Source organism: Myiozetetes cayanensis, unplaced genomic scaffold, assembly GCF_022539395.1.
Source record: "Myiozetetes cayanensis isolate MyiCay16 unplaced genomic scaffold, myiCay2020 scf4, whole genome shotgun sequence".
Classification (NCBI taxonomy): Eukaryota; Metazoa; Chordata; class Aves; order Passeriformes; family Tyrannidae; genus Myiozetetes; species Myiozetetes cayanensis.
Window position 1 is genome coordinate 62,122,335 of NW_026087631.1, and position 18,795 is coordinate 62,141,129.

The 18,795-nt window shown below is 40.5% G+C and overlaps 1 protein-coding gene across 1 annotated transcript in view; it reads left to right on the forward strand.

The window, feature by feature from the left end:
* Positions 1-18,795, forward strand: part of ADAMTS12 (ADAM metallopeptidase with thrombospondin type 1 motif 12) — a 140,230-nt gene that overhangs the window by 107,910 nt on the left and 13,525 nt on the right. The window contains exons 16-19 of the mRNA XM_050329514.1: positions 176-317; positions 6,304-6,430; positions 12,947-13,157; positions 15,722-16,867. Coding sequence (XP_050185471.1) covers positions 176-317; positions 6,304-6,430; positions 12,947-13,157; positions 15,722-16,867 — 1,626 coding nt within the window. The remainder of the gene's footprint in view (positions 1-175; positions 318-6,303; positions 6,431-12,946; positions 13,158-15,721; positions 16,868-18,795) is intronic.

Here is an 18,795-nt window from a genome sequence, read left to right on the forward strand (position 1 = left end):
TGGCAAACAACTGTGTCTTTGAAAGATACGTGTCAACATAGAGGTGGAAATTATGCTTCTCTGAACCGGCAGTAGGTTCCAAAATGGGCTGCTTTAATTCTTCCAGTTTCACATTTTGAAAGCTTTTGGCCAGAGGATTAATAATTAGGTAATTAATAAGCAACACTCTTTACAGCTACTTTTTCAAGAAACTAACCCTGGAATCAAGTATGAATACACTGTACGTAAAGAAGAAAGTAATGAGAATGAGATTGGAGAGCCAGAGTATTTTTGGCAATATGGAGACTGGACGGCCTGCAGTGTTACCTGTGGAAGAGGTAATTCCTCCCTTCCTTTTTCTATTGCTGTTTGTCTTCACTACTGGCAAATCTCATCTAAAAGTTATCCAAACATAATCCTCAAAGAGGTAAGGTTCTTTAGTCTGCATGTGGTGGGAAATCAGATCACTCGGTTACAAAAATTATATGAGGAAAAACTTGTTTACTTTGAGGATAACAGAGCACTGGAACAGGTTTCCCAGAGAGGCTGTGAAATTTCTTTCCCTGGAGGTATCCGAGCTAGCTGGCCCTCCTAAGCAGCACACTGGTGCACTAATAGAACAGGTTTATGCCCAGGTAATCAAAGCACAAATGCATCAGTAATAATAAACTTTGTTGCATTTAAAAAAAATAAGGATATAGCAACAGGAAAGGCGTATTTGGAAAACGTTAGCTCTCCATCATTGTGGAAATTGGAAATGCTAAAGTCTTGCTGCACTTAGCAGGGAATATGGGCATGGTAGAGTTTGTTGACCTGGAACCAAATAGCCTTACACAGCTACACATCATTGTGGTGTGATCCCTGCTGAGTTCAGGTCAGGACCAGGAGGCAAAATAAGAGCAGAATTGAATATTGCCAGTGTTGCCGGAGTACCCTTCTCTGACTTCTGACTTTGAATGATGAGATTGATTTTATCTGAGTGTTCATTCTGTTTAGATTCAAAATTTATTTTTGTTGTACCAAATTACTAGCATTTGAAGTGTTTTGAAAAGTTTATAAGATGAAACTATATTGAAGTAGGCAAGTGCCTCTTCTTCTATGGGTGTGCTGCATGACAAGTCTTACTGAAGACAAGCCTACAGATAGATAAGTAAGAAAAGCTGTATTTAAATAGCCTAAGGTTAGTAGTAAATAACTTTCAAGGATTATTGTGAACTTTCATTTGGTAAACAGTAAACCAGTAGTTTTTCAAGATAAAAGGAAGGGCCAAGAAAGCTGAACTGTTGAACTGACAGCTGCAGTCAGTGTGAGAAATTGATCCTTACCTAAACTTAAGTTCTCCTGGCAAACCTGAACATGCCCAGGACTCAGCATAGGTCCTTTGTTCACCACTGGTCAACAGGAATAATGGCCAGTCTTCACGAGCGAAGATCCGGGGAAGGTCTTTACACCTTCCAGCCTGCGCATTGGATTTTTTAGGTGAGACACAGTGTGCGCGGAACTGAGCCCACCCTTTAATCCTAAGGTTCATCTGCCGGGGCCAAGCAAGCTTGGACGGTGGCAGCGAGGTCCTTAGGACGTAGATGGATTGCCTTTAAGGGTTAACGAGCCCCACTTGCCCGGGAGTGGCCCTGACCGGGAATCGAACCCGGGCCTCGGTGGTGACAGCGCCGCGCCTTTACCACTAGACCACCAGGGGCTCACTGGTCAACAACATAGCAGTAAATCCAAGGGCACTTTGGCCTTTCACAGTCATAGAGATCAGAAAAATATGAACAAATGCTTTGTGGAGCCAAGAAAGTGAAGCTGCATTAGGGAATGACAGATGGGACTACAGGTGGAGGAATGGGGAGATGTAGAAAAGTTTCATCTGTCCTAAGAGAAAAAATGATGCAGTTTTAGCCCAGTGATACACCTGCTTATCCATGGTAAATGTATCTGAAAAAAGTCCAGGTGGTGACTAATGAATGATGAATTATGGCTTGGTAGGGTGAAGCTGTCTCTTCACAGAATGAACCCAGGGCAGCTCCCTAAAGATATTTTCCCACAAGATTCTTGGCCTGTTTTCCGGCTCCATTGCAGTGGAGAAACGGAAGATCCATGTCTTCCTTCATTGCCTTCATATGCCTCCATCTTTTGTAGTCTCAAAGAGGGGTCAGGCCAGTCTACCATAATATCATATAACAGGGAAAAAATACTGTCTGAAAAAACAATGGTTCTTGTGGCAAACATACCTAATACTGCATGCAGGGAAAAGGAGAACACATTGCAACATGTGATACTCATTGTCAGTGTAGAAAATAGATCAGTGCAATTCAGTTCATGGCGAACAAGCACCGAAAGGGGATCATTTATAGTAAAAATCATAAGCTTTGCTCAGTCCTCAGTTCAGGACAGGTTGAGCCTCTTCCTGCCATTTCCTTTATGCAGAAAGGAATCACTTTGCAGTCAGAATCTGTGCACACCAGACAGTGCCCTGCAACTGCTGCACCCACTGGCCAAGAGCCTGTCACTCCAGAACCTGCTGTCAGGACAATAACTAGAGCCTGTAGGCTTTCTGACAGCCAGGTTAATTTAAATGTGTCACTGAGTTTTTTTTCTAGAGCAACTACCTATTATTCTTTCTTTACAGAATCACAGAATGGGTAAGGTCGGAATTACAAGTATTAATCCTTCCTCCTTGCCTAAAGGCTTTAGTCATATTTCTTAAAACCAGCTTCAAGTGGCATTAGATGTAACAAGAGGCATAACACAGCACAGCTGCAACAAAGCGAGGATATTAGGCAACATCAACAATTTACTTCTCTATAGATAGCATCAGTAATTGGCAAATTTTCAAAGCTCTTCAAAAGGACTTAACTGTAAGATTTGTTCAGAGGTTAATTGTTATGTGCCCCCTAAATCCTTCACAACTGTTATGAAGGCTGCTTTGCAAAATTACCATCAGATGTTCCTGAACTGAATTATGGTATTCAACTTGTAGTATTGATTTTAGAAAACAAAGGTCACTGTATTTCCGTTCACTGTTATGGGGTTGAGTTTTGTAACACTGAGAATTTAAAGATTGACTCTTGTATTCTGCACATTACTTGTACATGCACAATATAATTTACTCATTCAAATACAAAGTGAACTCCTTGCAGAGTATCTGATTTAAATGAATGACTGAGACAATTACGTGTTTAAATGAGTTCTATGTTCAAGTATGCTCTTTTGCATATGCCTTTTATACACTTGCTTCTGGTCCTCTATTTCTGTTGTTTTCAGCCTTAATTTTACCCAAACTGAGAGCTATGCAGCCGACAGATTTCTAATCTCTGTTTCAAAAACCTTCCACAACCAGATGACTTTAAACAGACACCTTTCTTTGTAAACCAAGGGAGAAATCAAGAGCTGAAGAGGTTAAGCTCACACTTAAGAAGTCCTGCATTAGGAATGAAGTATCACAGAGAATAGAAGTAATCTCTGAGCAGATTCAGTGAAATGAAGATTATTCTTTGATCTATTATTGTCATTCTTGATTTCTCTTTTTTCCCCAGAATATTTGTAGGTTTGTTGGTTTGTTTTTCTTTTTTTTTCCCCACAGAGCTGAGATAGTACACATCAGTGTGAACTAATTAGCGTTGAGGTCAAAGAGAAGAAAAAGTGGTGAAGAGAGGAAAACAGCTATCTCTCAAAACCCTCTAAAAAATAGTGTTAAGGTTTCAAATTGTACTGAGGTTTAAGTAGATTTAGAATTTTAAATCTGTGACTTAAATGGGATATTACCTATTTAAGTTATGTAATTGTGTAAATACTTGTTAGGGTAGGATCAGTGTGGAGCCCCTGGTGGTCTAGTGGTAAAGGCGCCGCGCTATCACTGCCGAGACCCGGGTTCGATTCCCGGTCAGGGCCACTCCCGGGCAGGTGGAGCTCGTTAGCCCTTAAAGGCAATCCATCTACGTCCTAAGGACCTCGCTGCCACCGTCCAAGCTCGCTTGGCCCCGGCAGATGAACCTTAGGATTAAAGGGTGGGCTCAGTTCCGCGCACACTGTGTCTCACCTAAAAAATCCAATGCGCAGGCTGGAAGGTGGAAAGACCTTCCCCGGATCTTCGCTCGCGAAGACTGGCCATTATCTTATAGGATCAGTGTGGACTGACTAGTTTTCTGATTCTGCAGTATTTTCTAGTTCAACTTGCTCAACCTGATAAAAGCAACTGTTTCATTATCTCATTACATGTATACCTACATGTAATGAGAAAAAATGTGTATTGATATAGGATTCCTTCCAGCTTTGGAGCTCAACTTCCAAACATTTTGAAACTACACTGGGAGTTCATATAACTTCCATAATAAAAGTTGTTTGTGTGAATAAATTAGTTTGTTGATGTCAGTGATCTGCAGTTGTTTTATGAGAATGTACAGCTTCAAAGCAAAACTTTTGCAAAGGTTTATGGTGGTTTTAAAGTGAGTTACAGCATCTGAAATGACACTAAACATTTATCAAAGCGAAAGATTTCTTATTTGTGTTTGCAGCAGCAGCATATCATGATTTTGAAAGGGACAGAAACATATTTCTGTGAACTGCTTTTTTTACAGCTAGTAGGAAGGTTGCTGAATATTCCAGTTATATTTACTGTAGCATAAAAGAGAACGTGGATCCCTGGGAGTCCTGTGCTGAACCAAAATTCTTTCTGCTGCTTGAAGTCACCTGGGAATAGGAGATCACCACCTCCAGACATACTACAGCCTTGCAGCTACTTCCAAACATTGGAGCTTGAATGCCTCCATCCCTTAATCTTCCCTTATAGGTGACACTAATTATGCTCCAGAAAATCAGTCCTCACGTCTGACTCGAGGAAAGCAAGTCATCAAATCCTGTGCTGTAGTCAGTAATTGTTTGGTATGTCTCAGTCCCAAGTCTGAAAGTACTCAAAAAGTGAAAACATACCCTCACATACCTGTTTTTTTTCTGAAGTAGTAAAAATGGGATACAGATTTCCCTTGATATATGGAATCGATTCTATGGAATGACTCAGATATGCATAGAAAAGTCCCTTCTGTGTTACTGAGGCAGTTTTGGGTTACTGGTTGGACTTGGTGGTCTTACAGGTCTTTTCCAACATTAATATTTTTATGATTCTACAAGTCTATATGTTGTATGGAGGAATATTTTTGTATTTCCCAAATATTTGCTATGGGTTACTGGTCTTATCTTCCAGATAATGCCCCACACTAGTTAATAGGAGGTCTGAGGCAAGGAAGGAAAAGCTGGTTTTCTAGGCAAAATAGCCTAACACTTATCCTTGGCACCATAACAAAGTGCTGTTAGGCCCTGTGCTTCCCAGGAGAAGGATAAAAGCCATAGAGCTACAGTGACCTACCATGTGCATATTAATTGCTGTGAATAAATACCACAGTTAATTTAAAGAGAGCTAATAAATGTTTCTTCAGTCTTTTTAGTCCTTAGAATTTGGATGTAATACAGCTATTTTAATGTCTCTATACGAGTCTAGCTACAGCCTTTCAAACTGTAATATTGCAATATATTTTTTTAGATTGGGTTGCAGCATGAGATCTGCCTCAAATTATTGCAGAACTGTGAGGAAATCAGGCCCCTGGAAACTGACTTTCTTTAGATTCACACTAGGGTAATGTAGTATTTTAGTATTCATGTTTCTTTCTGTTAAATGAGTGGGATTTTGTGTAAGTGGAACTATTAGGAAATAACCCAGATTGTTTGTATGGAATATCTCTGTGTGTCTCTTGATCAATGTGATTTGCCTCTTGTGCTGAGTGTTCTGTATTAGTAGCTCAGAAAACATCATTTTCAGTCAAAATGTATACCAAAACTTTTTAAAAGTGGGATTCAACATTAAGAGTCACAAGGTTAAGGTTTTGCTCATACAGTCCGGTTTGTATTCTGCTTAAGCAGCCTTCCCAGAAGTGCAAAGAATGGTCAGCAAAAGCAGGCTTGCTGTGAACAGCCTGATGCTGCTGTGTTGCCTCTTGTCTGTGGATAATGCAAGAACCATTCATAGCCTTTTAAACCTGCCTCAGGGCCTGCAGGAGCCCTTTCTGAGGCTGACAACTACACTGGGATTAAGGAAAGGGCTTTCCAGTGTGTGACTTCAGCTATCTGATCCAAAAGAGCACTGCTTAACCCCTTTTCAACTTAATTGAAGGATGCTCATACCTGATTTAGCTCAGATATTCAGCACAACAGATTGTCACAGCTGTTACTGTATTCTGGGATGCAGAGTACAACCTCTTGGCAGATTTCTGCAGTTCATCCCCAGCCTACAGGGGTTACTCTTCCTTTTTTTGTGGTTTTCTCTGGCAGGGGTGCGGCGCCAGGTCGCCCACTGCATGTGGAAGGGGAGCGGAGCAATCAAGAACTCCTTCTGTGACCCAGCAACTCAGCCCAACGGGAGGCAGAAGAAATGCTACGAGAAGGACTGTCCGCCCAGGTAACGGGTCCTGGGAGGCTCTGGGGTGGTGAATAGCAGCCCTATTCAAAGGGGTATGTTGTTTCTGATACCACATCAACGTGGCACCCACAGCCTGCCATGGTGAGAGCTTCCACGCACCACAGAGCAAGCTGTAGAAACCCTCTAATAAGCAAATCAGAAGTGAGCAGCCCTGAGAGGTTCCCAAGGCGAGTTACTGAGCAGTCTGTGCTGGAAATGGCAGAGATTGCACTCTCATTCATGCGTGTAGGTACTATTTTTATTCAGTTTAGGTGCAGGTGTGCCTCAAGACTGTATAAATTCTTATTTATTTTAAAAATTGTACTCCCGTCTTAGCTCAAGTGATAATGCATTCCTGTGTGGTCCAAAAACTAACTTAGAGAGAGACCTTTTGATGCTGTTTTTCAGTATTTTTTGATACTCCTTTGTCCTTTTTGTGGAAATGATGGGTAGAAATGCCCACTTCTGTAACTAATTTTTATGCTTTCTTTATAACACATCATTTGGCATCTTTATATCATATCCCTTTGTATTTTTAACTTTCAGTGAAGTGCAGCTTTCTTCATTATGTGATCACATAGGAATAATGTTTGCCATTCTTATAACACTGCCTTAACTCATTTTCATCTCTGGTTTTTTTTCTTCTACCACTTGAGTGAGTAGGGTAAGGGAGACTAAGCACAGTGGACATTCCAAGTGTCAGCAGAACTGTGGGCTTGTACAACAGATGTAGATTTGCTGGAAGGAATCAATATTGGTTTTAGTGTCATCCTTTAGGTACTGTAACATCTTGCTTTTGTCTTTTTCATCTTTGAAAGTTGTTTATCATGCTGTTCACAGTGGTATGCCAGTTTTTCCCTAGTAATTCTAGTTCAATCAGAATAAATCGAAGTCATGAGTCCCTTAGAGCTCATTCTGTTGCATTTGGCAGCAGTGAATTACATGAAACTTTAATGTAAAAAGTTCTACATAGCTGTTGGTTTTACCAGTTGTTTCCAAGTACTTTCACAACAGCACATGATGTCTCCTCTGGGAATTATATCTTTTTACTTTCAGCCTAGACTACCAGCACTTCATAATTCTTTGTAGAGTTATGGAAAAACAATTGATAATCAACATGGATTGATAAACTTATTAACTAGTCAACCAGTTAAGAGCTGAGGCCACGCACATATTTTGGGGTGTTTTTTATGGCACATATAAACTGTGCAATCAATTCCAAAGTTCCAAATTAACGGAGTTTGTCCCGTTTGTTCTAAGTGACAACGTTATTTGAACCTGGTCTTGAAAGTGAGGGTGCAGAATTTGTCCCTTGTTGAGCATGTTGTAGAATTATGTAATATGTGTACAAGCTCTTCTGCAGACCAGGCAGAAAAGCTCTCAGCCCTGAGTGATGCTTCTTAAGCTTCTTCTGCACTGCAAAGGAAAGCACTAAAATAATGACAAATGCAGTGCAGGAAAATGGTATGTGTTTAGTTCTGGAGTCATGTTGCATATTTGCTTTTCTCTTAATAACATAAGAGTGACTGTAGTACTTTGACCAAGGGATTGTCTAAAAGTCCCTGTTCTGGCTCTCAGCAGGACCTACATGCCTAAGGAATAATAAAGGCAAGGCAAACATAAATTATATCTCTCTCTAATGCTCTTCCAGCTTCCAACTGGTTTTAATTCAGGGTATTTCCAGAGATTTTTATGGCTTGTCTAATCCGTAACCTCCAATGGACCTCTCTTCCAAGTACTTGTCCAGCCTCCCTCTGCAATGCTGTAAAACTTCTATTATATACAACTTCCTCTGCAAGAAGTTCCACAGCTTTAACCCCTATGTGAAGCACCACCTTGTTTTAACTGTTCTGAACCTGGCTCTCACTAACTTCTGTTGGTGGCCCTGAATTCCTCTGTTGGGAGCAATGGCAGCTTAGTACAGTTTCTTGATTCGTTGCTCTAAAGAAAATCTGAATATTGGAGGAGGGTGTGACTGTTCCATGTGGCATTATACAGGATAACCAAGGGTCCACATGGAGCTGCTGAAGACGTGGAGCTCTGTAGAGACGTGGCTAAATTCTGTACTAGAGGTGAGGACAGTGCTGTTAAACACAACACTGCAGGAGACCTTTGTTTAGTGCTGCAGCCACACAGCTGAAACCATTGGATGATACCGCACTTCCCAACCGTGAACCTGGTTCTTTATAGTGACATCCTGTCTAAAAAAAGGTAGTTGTTCTCTTGAATAAGCTTCCTTCTGATGAACTGCAACATCCCACTGGTGGAAAACGTGCTACCATGAAACAAACTACTCGACCACAAAACCAGAAATAGATAATTTATCAAACAGTAGCTACAAAGATGTTTGTGACTCTCACAAACCAGATCTTATCTCATTAATTCATTTCAGGAAGCTAGTTATAAACAGTTTGAATTAAACGCTTCTGAGTAGTCTTAACATTCTGGCTTGTTGGCTGACTTGCTCTGCATTTATTTTATACTTGTTACTGCATTTATTATTACACTTTCTACTAAAATAATTTGGAACAAAATGAATAAAATATTAAAATATCACAATACATGTTGCTGCATTTTGACTCAGAACAAAATAAAGATGGCTGAACAGCTGAGAGTTAAAATGTTCAACTTGAGTGATGTTGCTCAGTAGGAGTGTGACCAGACTATAGCTTAAATGTATGCTTTTTTCCATGTTAAGGTATGGAGTATGGTTTCCAGTTACATGTTTGTTTGGTAGGCAGGTGTTTGGTTCCATAGGTGTTAAAGTCAGTAGATGATACTTGAACAAGGGTGAGATTTTAACTAGTTATAGTGTTGTGAATTAAAGTTTTGCTTTACCCTGCAAATAAAATTGCCTGGATCCTTTTTACTCTGACTACCCACTTGAACAGAGTAACCTTAAATATCACAAGTACCTCAAATCTCCTGCTTTTTGTCTGCTGTTACTCTATTCTCTTTCCAGACTGCTTAGTAGACTTCCAACAGCATAATAAGAATAGGAAATCTTGTTTCTATTATAATACACAGTGAGAATCCATGCCCTGCTGGTATCTGACATGCCTGATGCTATACAAATACTGAAGGAAGACGGTCTTTCTTTAATTGTGACGCAGCAGAGGGAAGGAGGGCAGGAGGAAGGGAACATTCAGCCCCGTAGTCATGATTTGGTTCCAAAATCCCATGCTTCTAGTTTTTCAACAAGTTGCACACTTCATTCAGCACACATTATCTAGGCATAGAGCAGGACTGTGTAATGGACAAGGCTGTTGGGCTCTGCCTCATGTGTTACAAACCTTGGAAACTCAGTGTGGGAGGAAAAGAGGTCTTATTTAAAGCAGCTGAATGCCACCTAAAAGAATCAGATTTTCTTCCTGCCTCTATTCTAGGCTTGGTTGCAGAAGCACTCACAGCTGCAGCTGAAAACTACCTGAGGTTATGTTTTCACCAGACAGTCTGCTTTCTGTTTTGACAGTCTCAGGAAAATTAGTGCTCATACAAATTAATTACCCAAATTGTGCATTTTGCTTGTTTGTTTGTGTTTGTAACTACAATCTCTCCATGACATGCCTGCCTGTGGAGATAAGGCAGTTGTTTCACTTTGCAGGGACCAGGTGATGCATTAATACTTTAGAACCACTCAGTTGCTGTAGTCGTAAATGCCATCAGAAACCAGAGACAGGAACAAATATTGGGTGGTGACTTCCATCAGGCTTCAGTTTCCATCAGCTTGTCCCAGGCTCTCACCACAGTCAGCACAGCTACCTACTGGTTTTCTTCTTTCTGACAAGTGGATGGTAGATGTTTTGCAGTCTTGGCTTTGCCTTTTTCCTCCTTTGGCTGATATATCACAGCTCAGGTCCTCAGCAGGCACCACAAAGAGACAAGAGTGCATGTGTTTCCATGTCAGGTTTCTCGTTCTTGAATGTTTAAGGCATCTGCATGTACCCTAGAATGAAAATAGAAAAATGCAACATCAGAAATCCTAGTTACTGATAAGGAAAAACTTCCAGTTAGAGTAAGCGTTTTGAAGTGTGTGTGTGGTAAACATGGTTTCAGACAGTTAGCTGCTGGGTTCACCAATACTGTTACCTGCACTGAGTGAGGAACAACTCTGCGTGGCTAAATGTAGGTTTGGTTTGACAACGAAGATGCAATAGGTTAGATTCTTAATTCTGGATCTTTCTAACCTTACTGGAGAACCTTACTGGAGAACCTTACTTTCTTCCATGACTTTTAAAAAAATATTTGGTGTCATAGTTAATCAGTCACTGTTACTGCTGTTCTGTAGTAAGCTCTGATAATTTATTGCTAGGAGTTTGATATTTAAACCTGCAAATTGTTGAACCTTCACTCAGAGCCATTTGAAAATGGTGAGGAGAGTAAGGGGGTCAGCTTAGGATGTCTGTAGCTTGAAATATGTTATTTGGTTCCATTAAAATTAATAGAGCAATACACATATTTAAGTTCCATTTGTGCTAAAATGTCAGCAGTTTACAAGATTGTAGAAAAGATAAAATTGGAAAGAAGATAAAAGAAAAAAAAAAGAACCCTGAAATGCCTTGATTTAGTTGGTGATAATATATTCTACTCTTGTATATTGCTATGTTCTGCTGAGAGGTGCTCCCTTTTTCTCTGTAAGTACTTTAACTACTTTAGTTTTTCTTTGTTGTTTGCAGAAGCCTGGAAGAGCAAGAAACAACCCAAAGGAAGGCAGGAGGAAGACAAAAATATTTTGGCTGTTTTGTTGTTGTTGTTTGATTGTTTTTGTTTTTTTTTTTAATTACAGCAATGTCCAGGAGCCTTACCACAGGGCTGTGGTTTCACTGAGCTGCATTTTAAAGCATGCAGCAAAGGGCTCCCAGGGTAATTTAAAAGGAAATACTGTAGGTACAGATAACTAAAGAGAAGGAAGATAGGTGTAGGTACCACAGAGAAGACCAGATGTTCGTACAAATAAGCTGTAGCATAGCTTGCTTGCTCTGAGTCTTGGTTGGTTTTTTGGGTTTTTTTTAATGATAAGGAATAGATATCAGTGCCTTCCAAATCAGTGACAGCTCACTAGCAACTGAAGAACAAATTAATTAAGGAACATGGAAATTAGAGTGGAAAGGGGAGAGGGATTATCAGCAAACTGAAGAAACCAGAAGTGCAGTAAGATGGGAGACAAAGCAAGGAGCAAAAACTGTTATAAATCTGGATGTCAAACTTGGATGGATTTATCAGAATGGGATTATTTTTTCTCTAAGTTCATGGACCTTAAAAGGAGAAAACCCCAATATAATAGTATTGGTTGCAAGCCAGAAGCAATTTTTTCCTGCCATTTTGTCTAGAAAGGTATTTTCTAAATATATCCCTGCTTTATTTTCATTGTAAGGCTTTGTCATGACCTTTATTGCCTAGGAGCTTTTGTGGTTTAGTGTTTACAGGCTTTTTATACAGCAACTTGAAGCTGTGTACTTGCCCAGGGCACTTTAAACTGGAAGGAGCAAGACTTTCCTTGGTTTGATTTTGGTTTTTCCCTTTTTTTAAGTGTAAAGGTAAATCTTTAGGCAAACAGAGTTGATGCCAATGCTTCTCAAATAGTAGAAACCCAGAAATATTTTGCTCTTCTTTCTTATGGAAGGTAGATAAGCAGATACTCAATTCACTCTGGGTCAGCATGAGAGAAAACAGGTGGATGAAGCTGGAGAAAGGCTAAGGTCAATCAAATACAAAGGGGATGGCTCTTTTCAGGAAGGTGTTCTGCACTGGAAAATACTACACTAGAGGAAACAGTTATCTTTAATTCATTGGAACATTGCATGTGTCTTCTACTCTGTGGAAGACTGACTTTCATCAGGAGAGGGACACATAAGGGGCTTGTTTTCGCTTCTTGAAGGAACAAAGTAAAGAAAAGTCCAGCCTAGTACAGGCCTGGATGCTAGGCCCAGAGGGAGAGCACTGCAGGGCACTGATCCCTTGTGGATACCAGCAGTGTAGCTCTGACTAACCTGATTTTGGGGTTGTGTGCCTCACTGCGTCCTCTTATGGAGGTAACACAGGGCCAGTTTGAGCACTTGTGCAGTACTGGAGGCATAGATGTGTAAGGGGATCTTCTCAACCTCTGTACTGTCATTACAAACCTTCCAGTGATTCTTATTTGTTAACTCTTCTGTACTGAGGTAGCAATAAACAGACAAACTATAGCATGCAGTTAATAGATTACTTGCTTAAATAGACTTGCTAGCAGTTCCTCAAATTTGAATTTGAAAGAGTATCTACTCAGTGGATTCTTACACTTCAGGAAATACTCAGTGTCTGCTTCTGTCTGGGAATCCTGCCTCCTTTTGCCTTCTGTCTTTCAGTGACTGGCTGATGATACTAGAGCACAGGGGAGATGGGAAAGCTTGAGTGATCTGGACTTAACGTGAAGAGCATGTATCTGCACTCAGATTTTAAGTCACTGATTGTTTTTCTTCTGGTCTCTGACCTTTTCCTTAATGTGCTTGTGATGTTTCTCATCCCCCTGGTTTTCAGGTGGTGGGCAGGGGAATGGCAGAAATGTTCAACCACATGTGGCCCAACAGGCCTGAAGAAGCGAACTGTACTTTGCATCCAGACGGTGGGATCTGATGAGCAGGCACTGGCTGTGACAGAGTGTCAGCACCTGCTTAAACCAAAGACCCATCTGTCATGCAACAGAGATGTCTTGTGCCCGTCTGACTGGACAGTGAGCAACTGGACTGAGGTAAAGTCATATTTTTTCCCCCATGACCTGTTAGAGTCAGCAGAGGGGAACCAACGATTTTGCTTCTTTTAAATAATATTTTTTTAGGTTTAGCATGTCTTCACAAATCTTTTGTGCAGAAGAAAAAAAGCTGCCCTGCTTGCTAAACACCTCAGAAAGTGATGCTTGTTAACTGTTTCTTGGTTTGCTGAGCTTTTGGGACAGTAGAACAGAGCATGTTTTGAGTGCTGAAAAGTCTTTGTGACACTCGTGGCTGTTGTGGACCAGACTGTGGGGAGGCTCTATGTGTTGTCTGCAGGCCTACAAAGAACTGTTTTAACATTCTTTCCATTTGTATCTCTTGCATTCATGACTGCCTTTATTCCCATAGCTTGCAAACTTTGGAGATGTGGGAATTGTTCAAAACTGTGTTCAGGCTGGACACTGGGAAGCATTTCTCTACTAGGAGAGTGGTCAAACACTGGAACAGGCTTCCTAGGGAGGTGTTTGATGCCCCCAGCCTGTCAGTGTTTAAGAGGAATTTGGACAATGGTCTTAATATGCATTAACTTTTGGTCAGCCATGAAGTGATCAGGCAGTCGGTCTAGATGATCATTGTGGGTCCTTTCCAAGTGAAAACTCTGTTATTTTCTTTTTTTTGAAAACTCCTCTCTCCTTCTTTCTCCTAACCCCCTTTTTTTTTTATTTATTTTTCATTAGACTGACTGCTGTGAGAACAGAGTCACATAATGAGCTAATAAAATTTTGTGATAGTATTGATTTGGTTTATGCTGCTTACGTACCATCATCACAGAATGTTGATTGCTTTGTTAATTGATCAACCACCATGTTTTAAATGCCTGTGAGAAGACAGACTGGAGTTACATGACTAGCAGTACAATTATATAGAAATGGCATGCTGCTGGTGCTCATGTGCCATTGGATTATATTTGCAATTTACTGACCAAAGTAAATTTCTACATCTGTAGAAACTAGAGAGGAAGTGTAGGACAGACTACTTCACCTGCACAAATGATAGGATTGTCAGGAAATTTGTAACTGCAGAATATTCCTCACTGGTGAATGTAAGACAGAGATTTACACAGGTAAAATTTCCCATTGCTCGAAACTGATCTGTGTCTTATAAATTAAACATACTTAATTAGGCACATAATGAGGATAGAGTGTTGTAGCCATTCTGAAATCTCTTTTTAGTACATGGCTGTAATCTAAAGCAGAGATTTTCGAACCTAATTCTGGGAGAAGACATTACCTGGAAAAGTTAATAAGGTTGGATATTCCTTTTTAATTTCCTTGAATGCTACTACAAATCATACAACTGGCAAAGTCTGACAAAGTAAGTGAGTTGTATTTCTGTTTAAGAAGGAACATAGTGTTAGTTGTTGTTGTTTTCCTCAATAATCAAAATCCTTTCCTGAATAACTTCAGAGGCCTGACTGCAGCTGAGGTGAATTTGCACAGCTCTGAATAATTGAACATGCTATTCGTCTGGAAGTGCAAGGAGACCAGACAGAATAGCTAATGAACCTACCTACTGTGAGGCTACTCTGCTTGCTTCCCTGCTGCTGTTGCTGCAGAGCTGATGTTATTTTACAGGTGTGAACAACAAAGGGTGCCCCAGTAACACAAGATCATTGGTATTTTACTGCCCTGTGACCTAAACCAGCTCTAAAAAAAAAAATTAGATGTGCCAGGGGCATTACAGTGCTGACAAAAGGAGTGTTCATCACTTTATGTCGGGCACCTGGTTATAAACCCCCTGAGTCAGCTGGTCAGGCTCCCTCACATCATAGGAAGAATTTCTCCAGTAGGTTGGTTGTTATATCTGCCCTCATACTCAACCAGCTATCCAGCCACCAGAGAGGTGTGATTTCAAAAGTCCTTAATGGAGCAACAGCTGCTGAAGGCATGGCTATGCCTGCGGGTCTGAGGGTGAAAAACATCACAGAAAAACTGGGTCACTTTAGCCTCCGGCATCCTTTATACACAGCAGTGCTCCCATTTAAATAGAAGCCAGATAGGTTAATTACTTTCAGTAGTCTGTAACTGAGGAGGGACGTGCTAGCAGCTCTGACAGCACTTGGTGGTTGCACCATGACTAAATGAAAAATCTATTTCATAAAGTCAACAAGGGTCTGTGAGCTGCATGGATCATCACAGCAGGTTTGGGGCACTGTGAGCAGCACCAAGCCAGTCAGATGCAGGTTTGATTGCAGGTTTTTAGTCTGTTTTTTTAATAACCCTGGTGGAAAAAGTGTTGGCTAAATGACTATTGTGACTCAATGAAGGAATCAAAATCTGTTGTATTACTTTTATATTTTGCCTTTATTGTGTAGTCTTTTTTTCACTGCTGTTTCCTCAAGGTGACATTTACTGTTCTTAAAATTTGGAAAGAACTCCATGATAGCAGAACATCACTAGAATGAAACACTTGTTTTTCAAGAAAAGCTTTGTAAATCATTATTTGTAATGATGCTTCTTTATTATAAACAAGTCATCTGATACTTATTGATATGTGCAGCAGAACAAAGAGGGGTTGTATATTAATTCTATTTCCCTTGCAGTGCACAGTTACCTGTGGTGGTGGAATAAGGACTCGTAATGTCACTTGTGCCAAAAATAACGATGAGCCATGTGATAGTTCCAAAAGACCAAACTCTAAGGCCCTGTGTGGTCTTCAGCAATGCCCTTCTGCTGGAAGGTTCCTGATGCCCCCACTGGCACCCAGAAGAGGCAAGATCATAATTAGAAAAACAACTACTAATTCCAAACGGAATCTTCCTGGCAGGATTCTCAGACCAAGCCCAAGGTCCTACACAACAACAAAAACACCCAAGCCTGAAAGTGTAACTCCCAGTTTACCTACATCCTCTGGTCTGGGTAATATCTCAGAAAAAGAGGGAACAGCCAACAGAACATTACAAAATTTTGCTGGACCGAATGATGTTTACAATTATCCAGTTGTTTCTACTGAAAACAGTTCATATCAAAATACTACTTCATGGCCTCTTCATAACAGCTTAAGTACTGAAATTATAAGGCCTTCTGAAAATACTTCTGAAAGTGAGCCAGTTTCTACTACAGAGAGTGAGATGCACAGAAGTGAGGACACTCCTGTTTCCTCGTTTACTAGTAATCCAGAAATAACTTCCAGCTATGATTACTTAACCGAAGAATCTGATGACATTGATGGGCCTCTTGGAGTCAGCAAGAAACCAACTGATCTCTTTTACAGCACAGAACTCAATTCTGAAATCAGAACCAGAAACACAACCCTAGACACTGTCTCTCCTCTCCTTCAAAATGAGAGCGTGACTCCCCAGTCCCTACCAGCATCTCACCACCAAGACCCTTCTTTGCTCCTTCCTGTTAGCAGAGCAGCACAAGGGATGGCATTTCCAACAACAGCAAACTATATCAGCCTGCAGGTTGGTGTGCCTGTTGTAGAAGTAACAACCCCACAAGCACCAGTTGCAGAAACACCTACAGTGCTTGGACATGTACCAAGAGACCAGACTGACAACAGAAAAGAAGCAAAGCTGCCTGACACAGTAACTACCAGCACACAATCCTCAGCTCTTGAGCACGCTCTGAGGAACCAAAGTGCAACATCTGAGGGTGTTTTAGTGAATGCCACAGAAAACAGCCGTGTAATAGCATCCAACAGTTTGCCTGGTGATGCCTACTGGATAGTAGGCAACTGGAGTGAGGTAAGTTGTTTTTAGCTTGTCAGAAATTGAGAGTGTGAACAGCTGACTGAACCACTGCTGAAATGAAGCAGTTGGTTGAGATTATCTGAAATCAATATAATACATTCATATAAAATACTTGACACTAAAGAGTTAGTGACTTGGGATATCTAGATTGCTTACATAGAGTGAATATAGTCAACAGTGGGCCTGGCCATATATTACAGACTTTTATTTAATATACTTCCCACTGTAAAATTTTGTTTTTATGTAAACAGAGTTCCTTTTATGTGAATGGATTTTATATGTCTGAAATCATGGTACCTAAAGTGAAAGACTTCAGTATCTGAACTAATTATCTCATCCTTCTAAGGCCTTTTTTACCAAGCTAAACAGGGTCAGATCTGGAAAACTCCTTGAACTGATCTGCCTCTGTCTCAGTATTGATGGAGAAGGTCCGTTTCTCTGTACCTGCTTGCCCTTGGCTCTGCCTGGAGTGATTCAAAATTATAGAATTGCAGAAATGCAGGGACAGCAAGTGATGACCCATGTGTATCCCATGGCAGTGGAGGCACATCTAGACCACTGAGATAGTGTTGGTGTCCTCTGTCTAGATGCAGCCAGTGGGTAAGACCCCTGAGGAAGAGCAGGCTCTGTCACCACCACATCAGTGGTTGTTCAGGACGTGTGTTCTTGATGGCAGTTTGAAGTTTCACTTGTGTCTTCCCATGAAATGGGTGAAAATGGCCTTAGCTTCCCTTGTTCTAGTGAGATAGGTGAAGCATTTCCTCCTGCACATGCCTGAACAGCTGCATTTAGATCTGCTTGGGTGAAAGAGTCTGCCAAGAGAATTTCAGGGGAAAGGTTGTACCCCCAAGCCCACCACAGCCTGAGCAGAGGTCTAACATAGAGTTGCTGCAGTCTGTCCTGGTCGTTCATTATCCACCTTAGAAATATTTTCCTTATACATAGCCAAAATCTTCTGTACTGGAAATGAAGAGTCCCTTTTTTTATATGCAGACTGTGGAGGAAAATTTTCTTCTTAATAACTGTTTTGAAGTCCAATTTCTAAATTCTTTTCAGATTTTCCTTATGTTTTCTAAATATCTGATGACTTTGTTGTTCTCATCTGGACTTGCTTCAGTTTCATCACATATTTCTTCATCAGTGGCATTCATTGTGGCCCCATCTGACACATGGCATATAAAATGGAATAATTGCTCCCATTTTATTTATTACTGTCTTTTTGAATGCTGGAATCAGATTTGTCTTGTTTTGTAACCATCTCACTTCCACTTATTGAATTTGTTGTCCATTGTAAACCCTGGGTCCCTTAAGACAGTATTTCTGGATCAGCAGATGTCAGATGTTCTCAGTTATGTTTGGGAGATATATATATATATATGTATATGTGTGTGTGTGTATATATATATATATATAGATATGCATTAAAAGTTTTCCCTAAATGCAGTATTTTGCATGTATTTTTTGAATTTCACTGTTTTCTTATAGTTTTTAATGTGGTGAGGTGTCTTTGAATTCAGATTTCAACATTTTTGGCAATTCTCCCAACTTGTCATTATCTGCAAATGTTTTAAACACATGCTGTCTTTCGTTATTCTGTTAGTTAATGAAAATACTGAAGAGAACCTGGCTTTGGACAGAGCCCTGCCAGGACTATGTTTGAAGTATCAATTCATTTTGACACTGAATCAACGAGGACCACTTAACTACAGTTTTTCAGGGTACCAAAGATATCCCATTAGCACCAGACCTGCTCATTCTGCACCTCTGCTGTTGGTCATGAAAAGTCACCTGCACTTTCTACCCCTGTAATAGACATCTACTGTGACAAGAGGGTATCTTGGTTCCCAAATGACAAAAGGGAAAAGCAGTAAGTCTTCACAAACTTCAGAGCAATCTGTCTCCTTTATGTAGCATCAAACAGC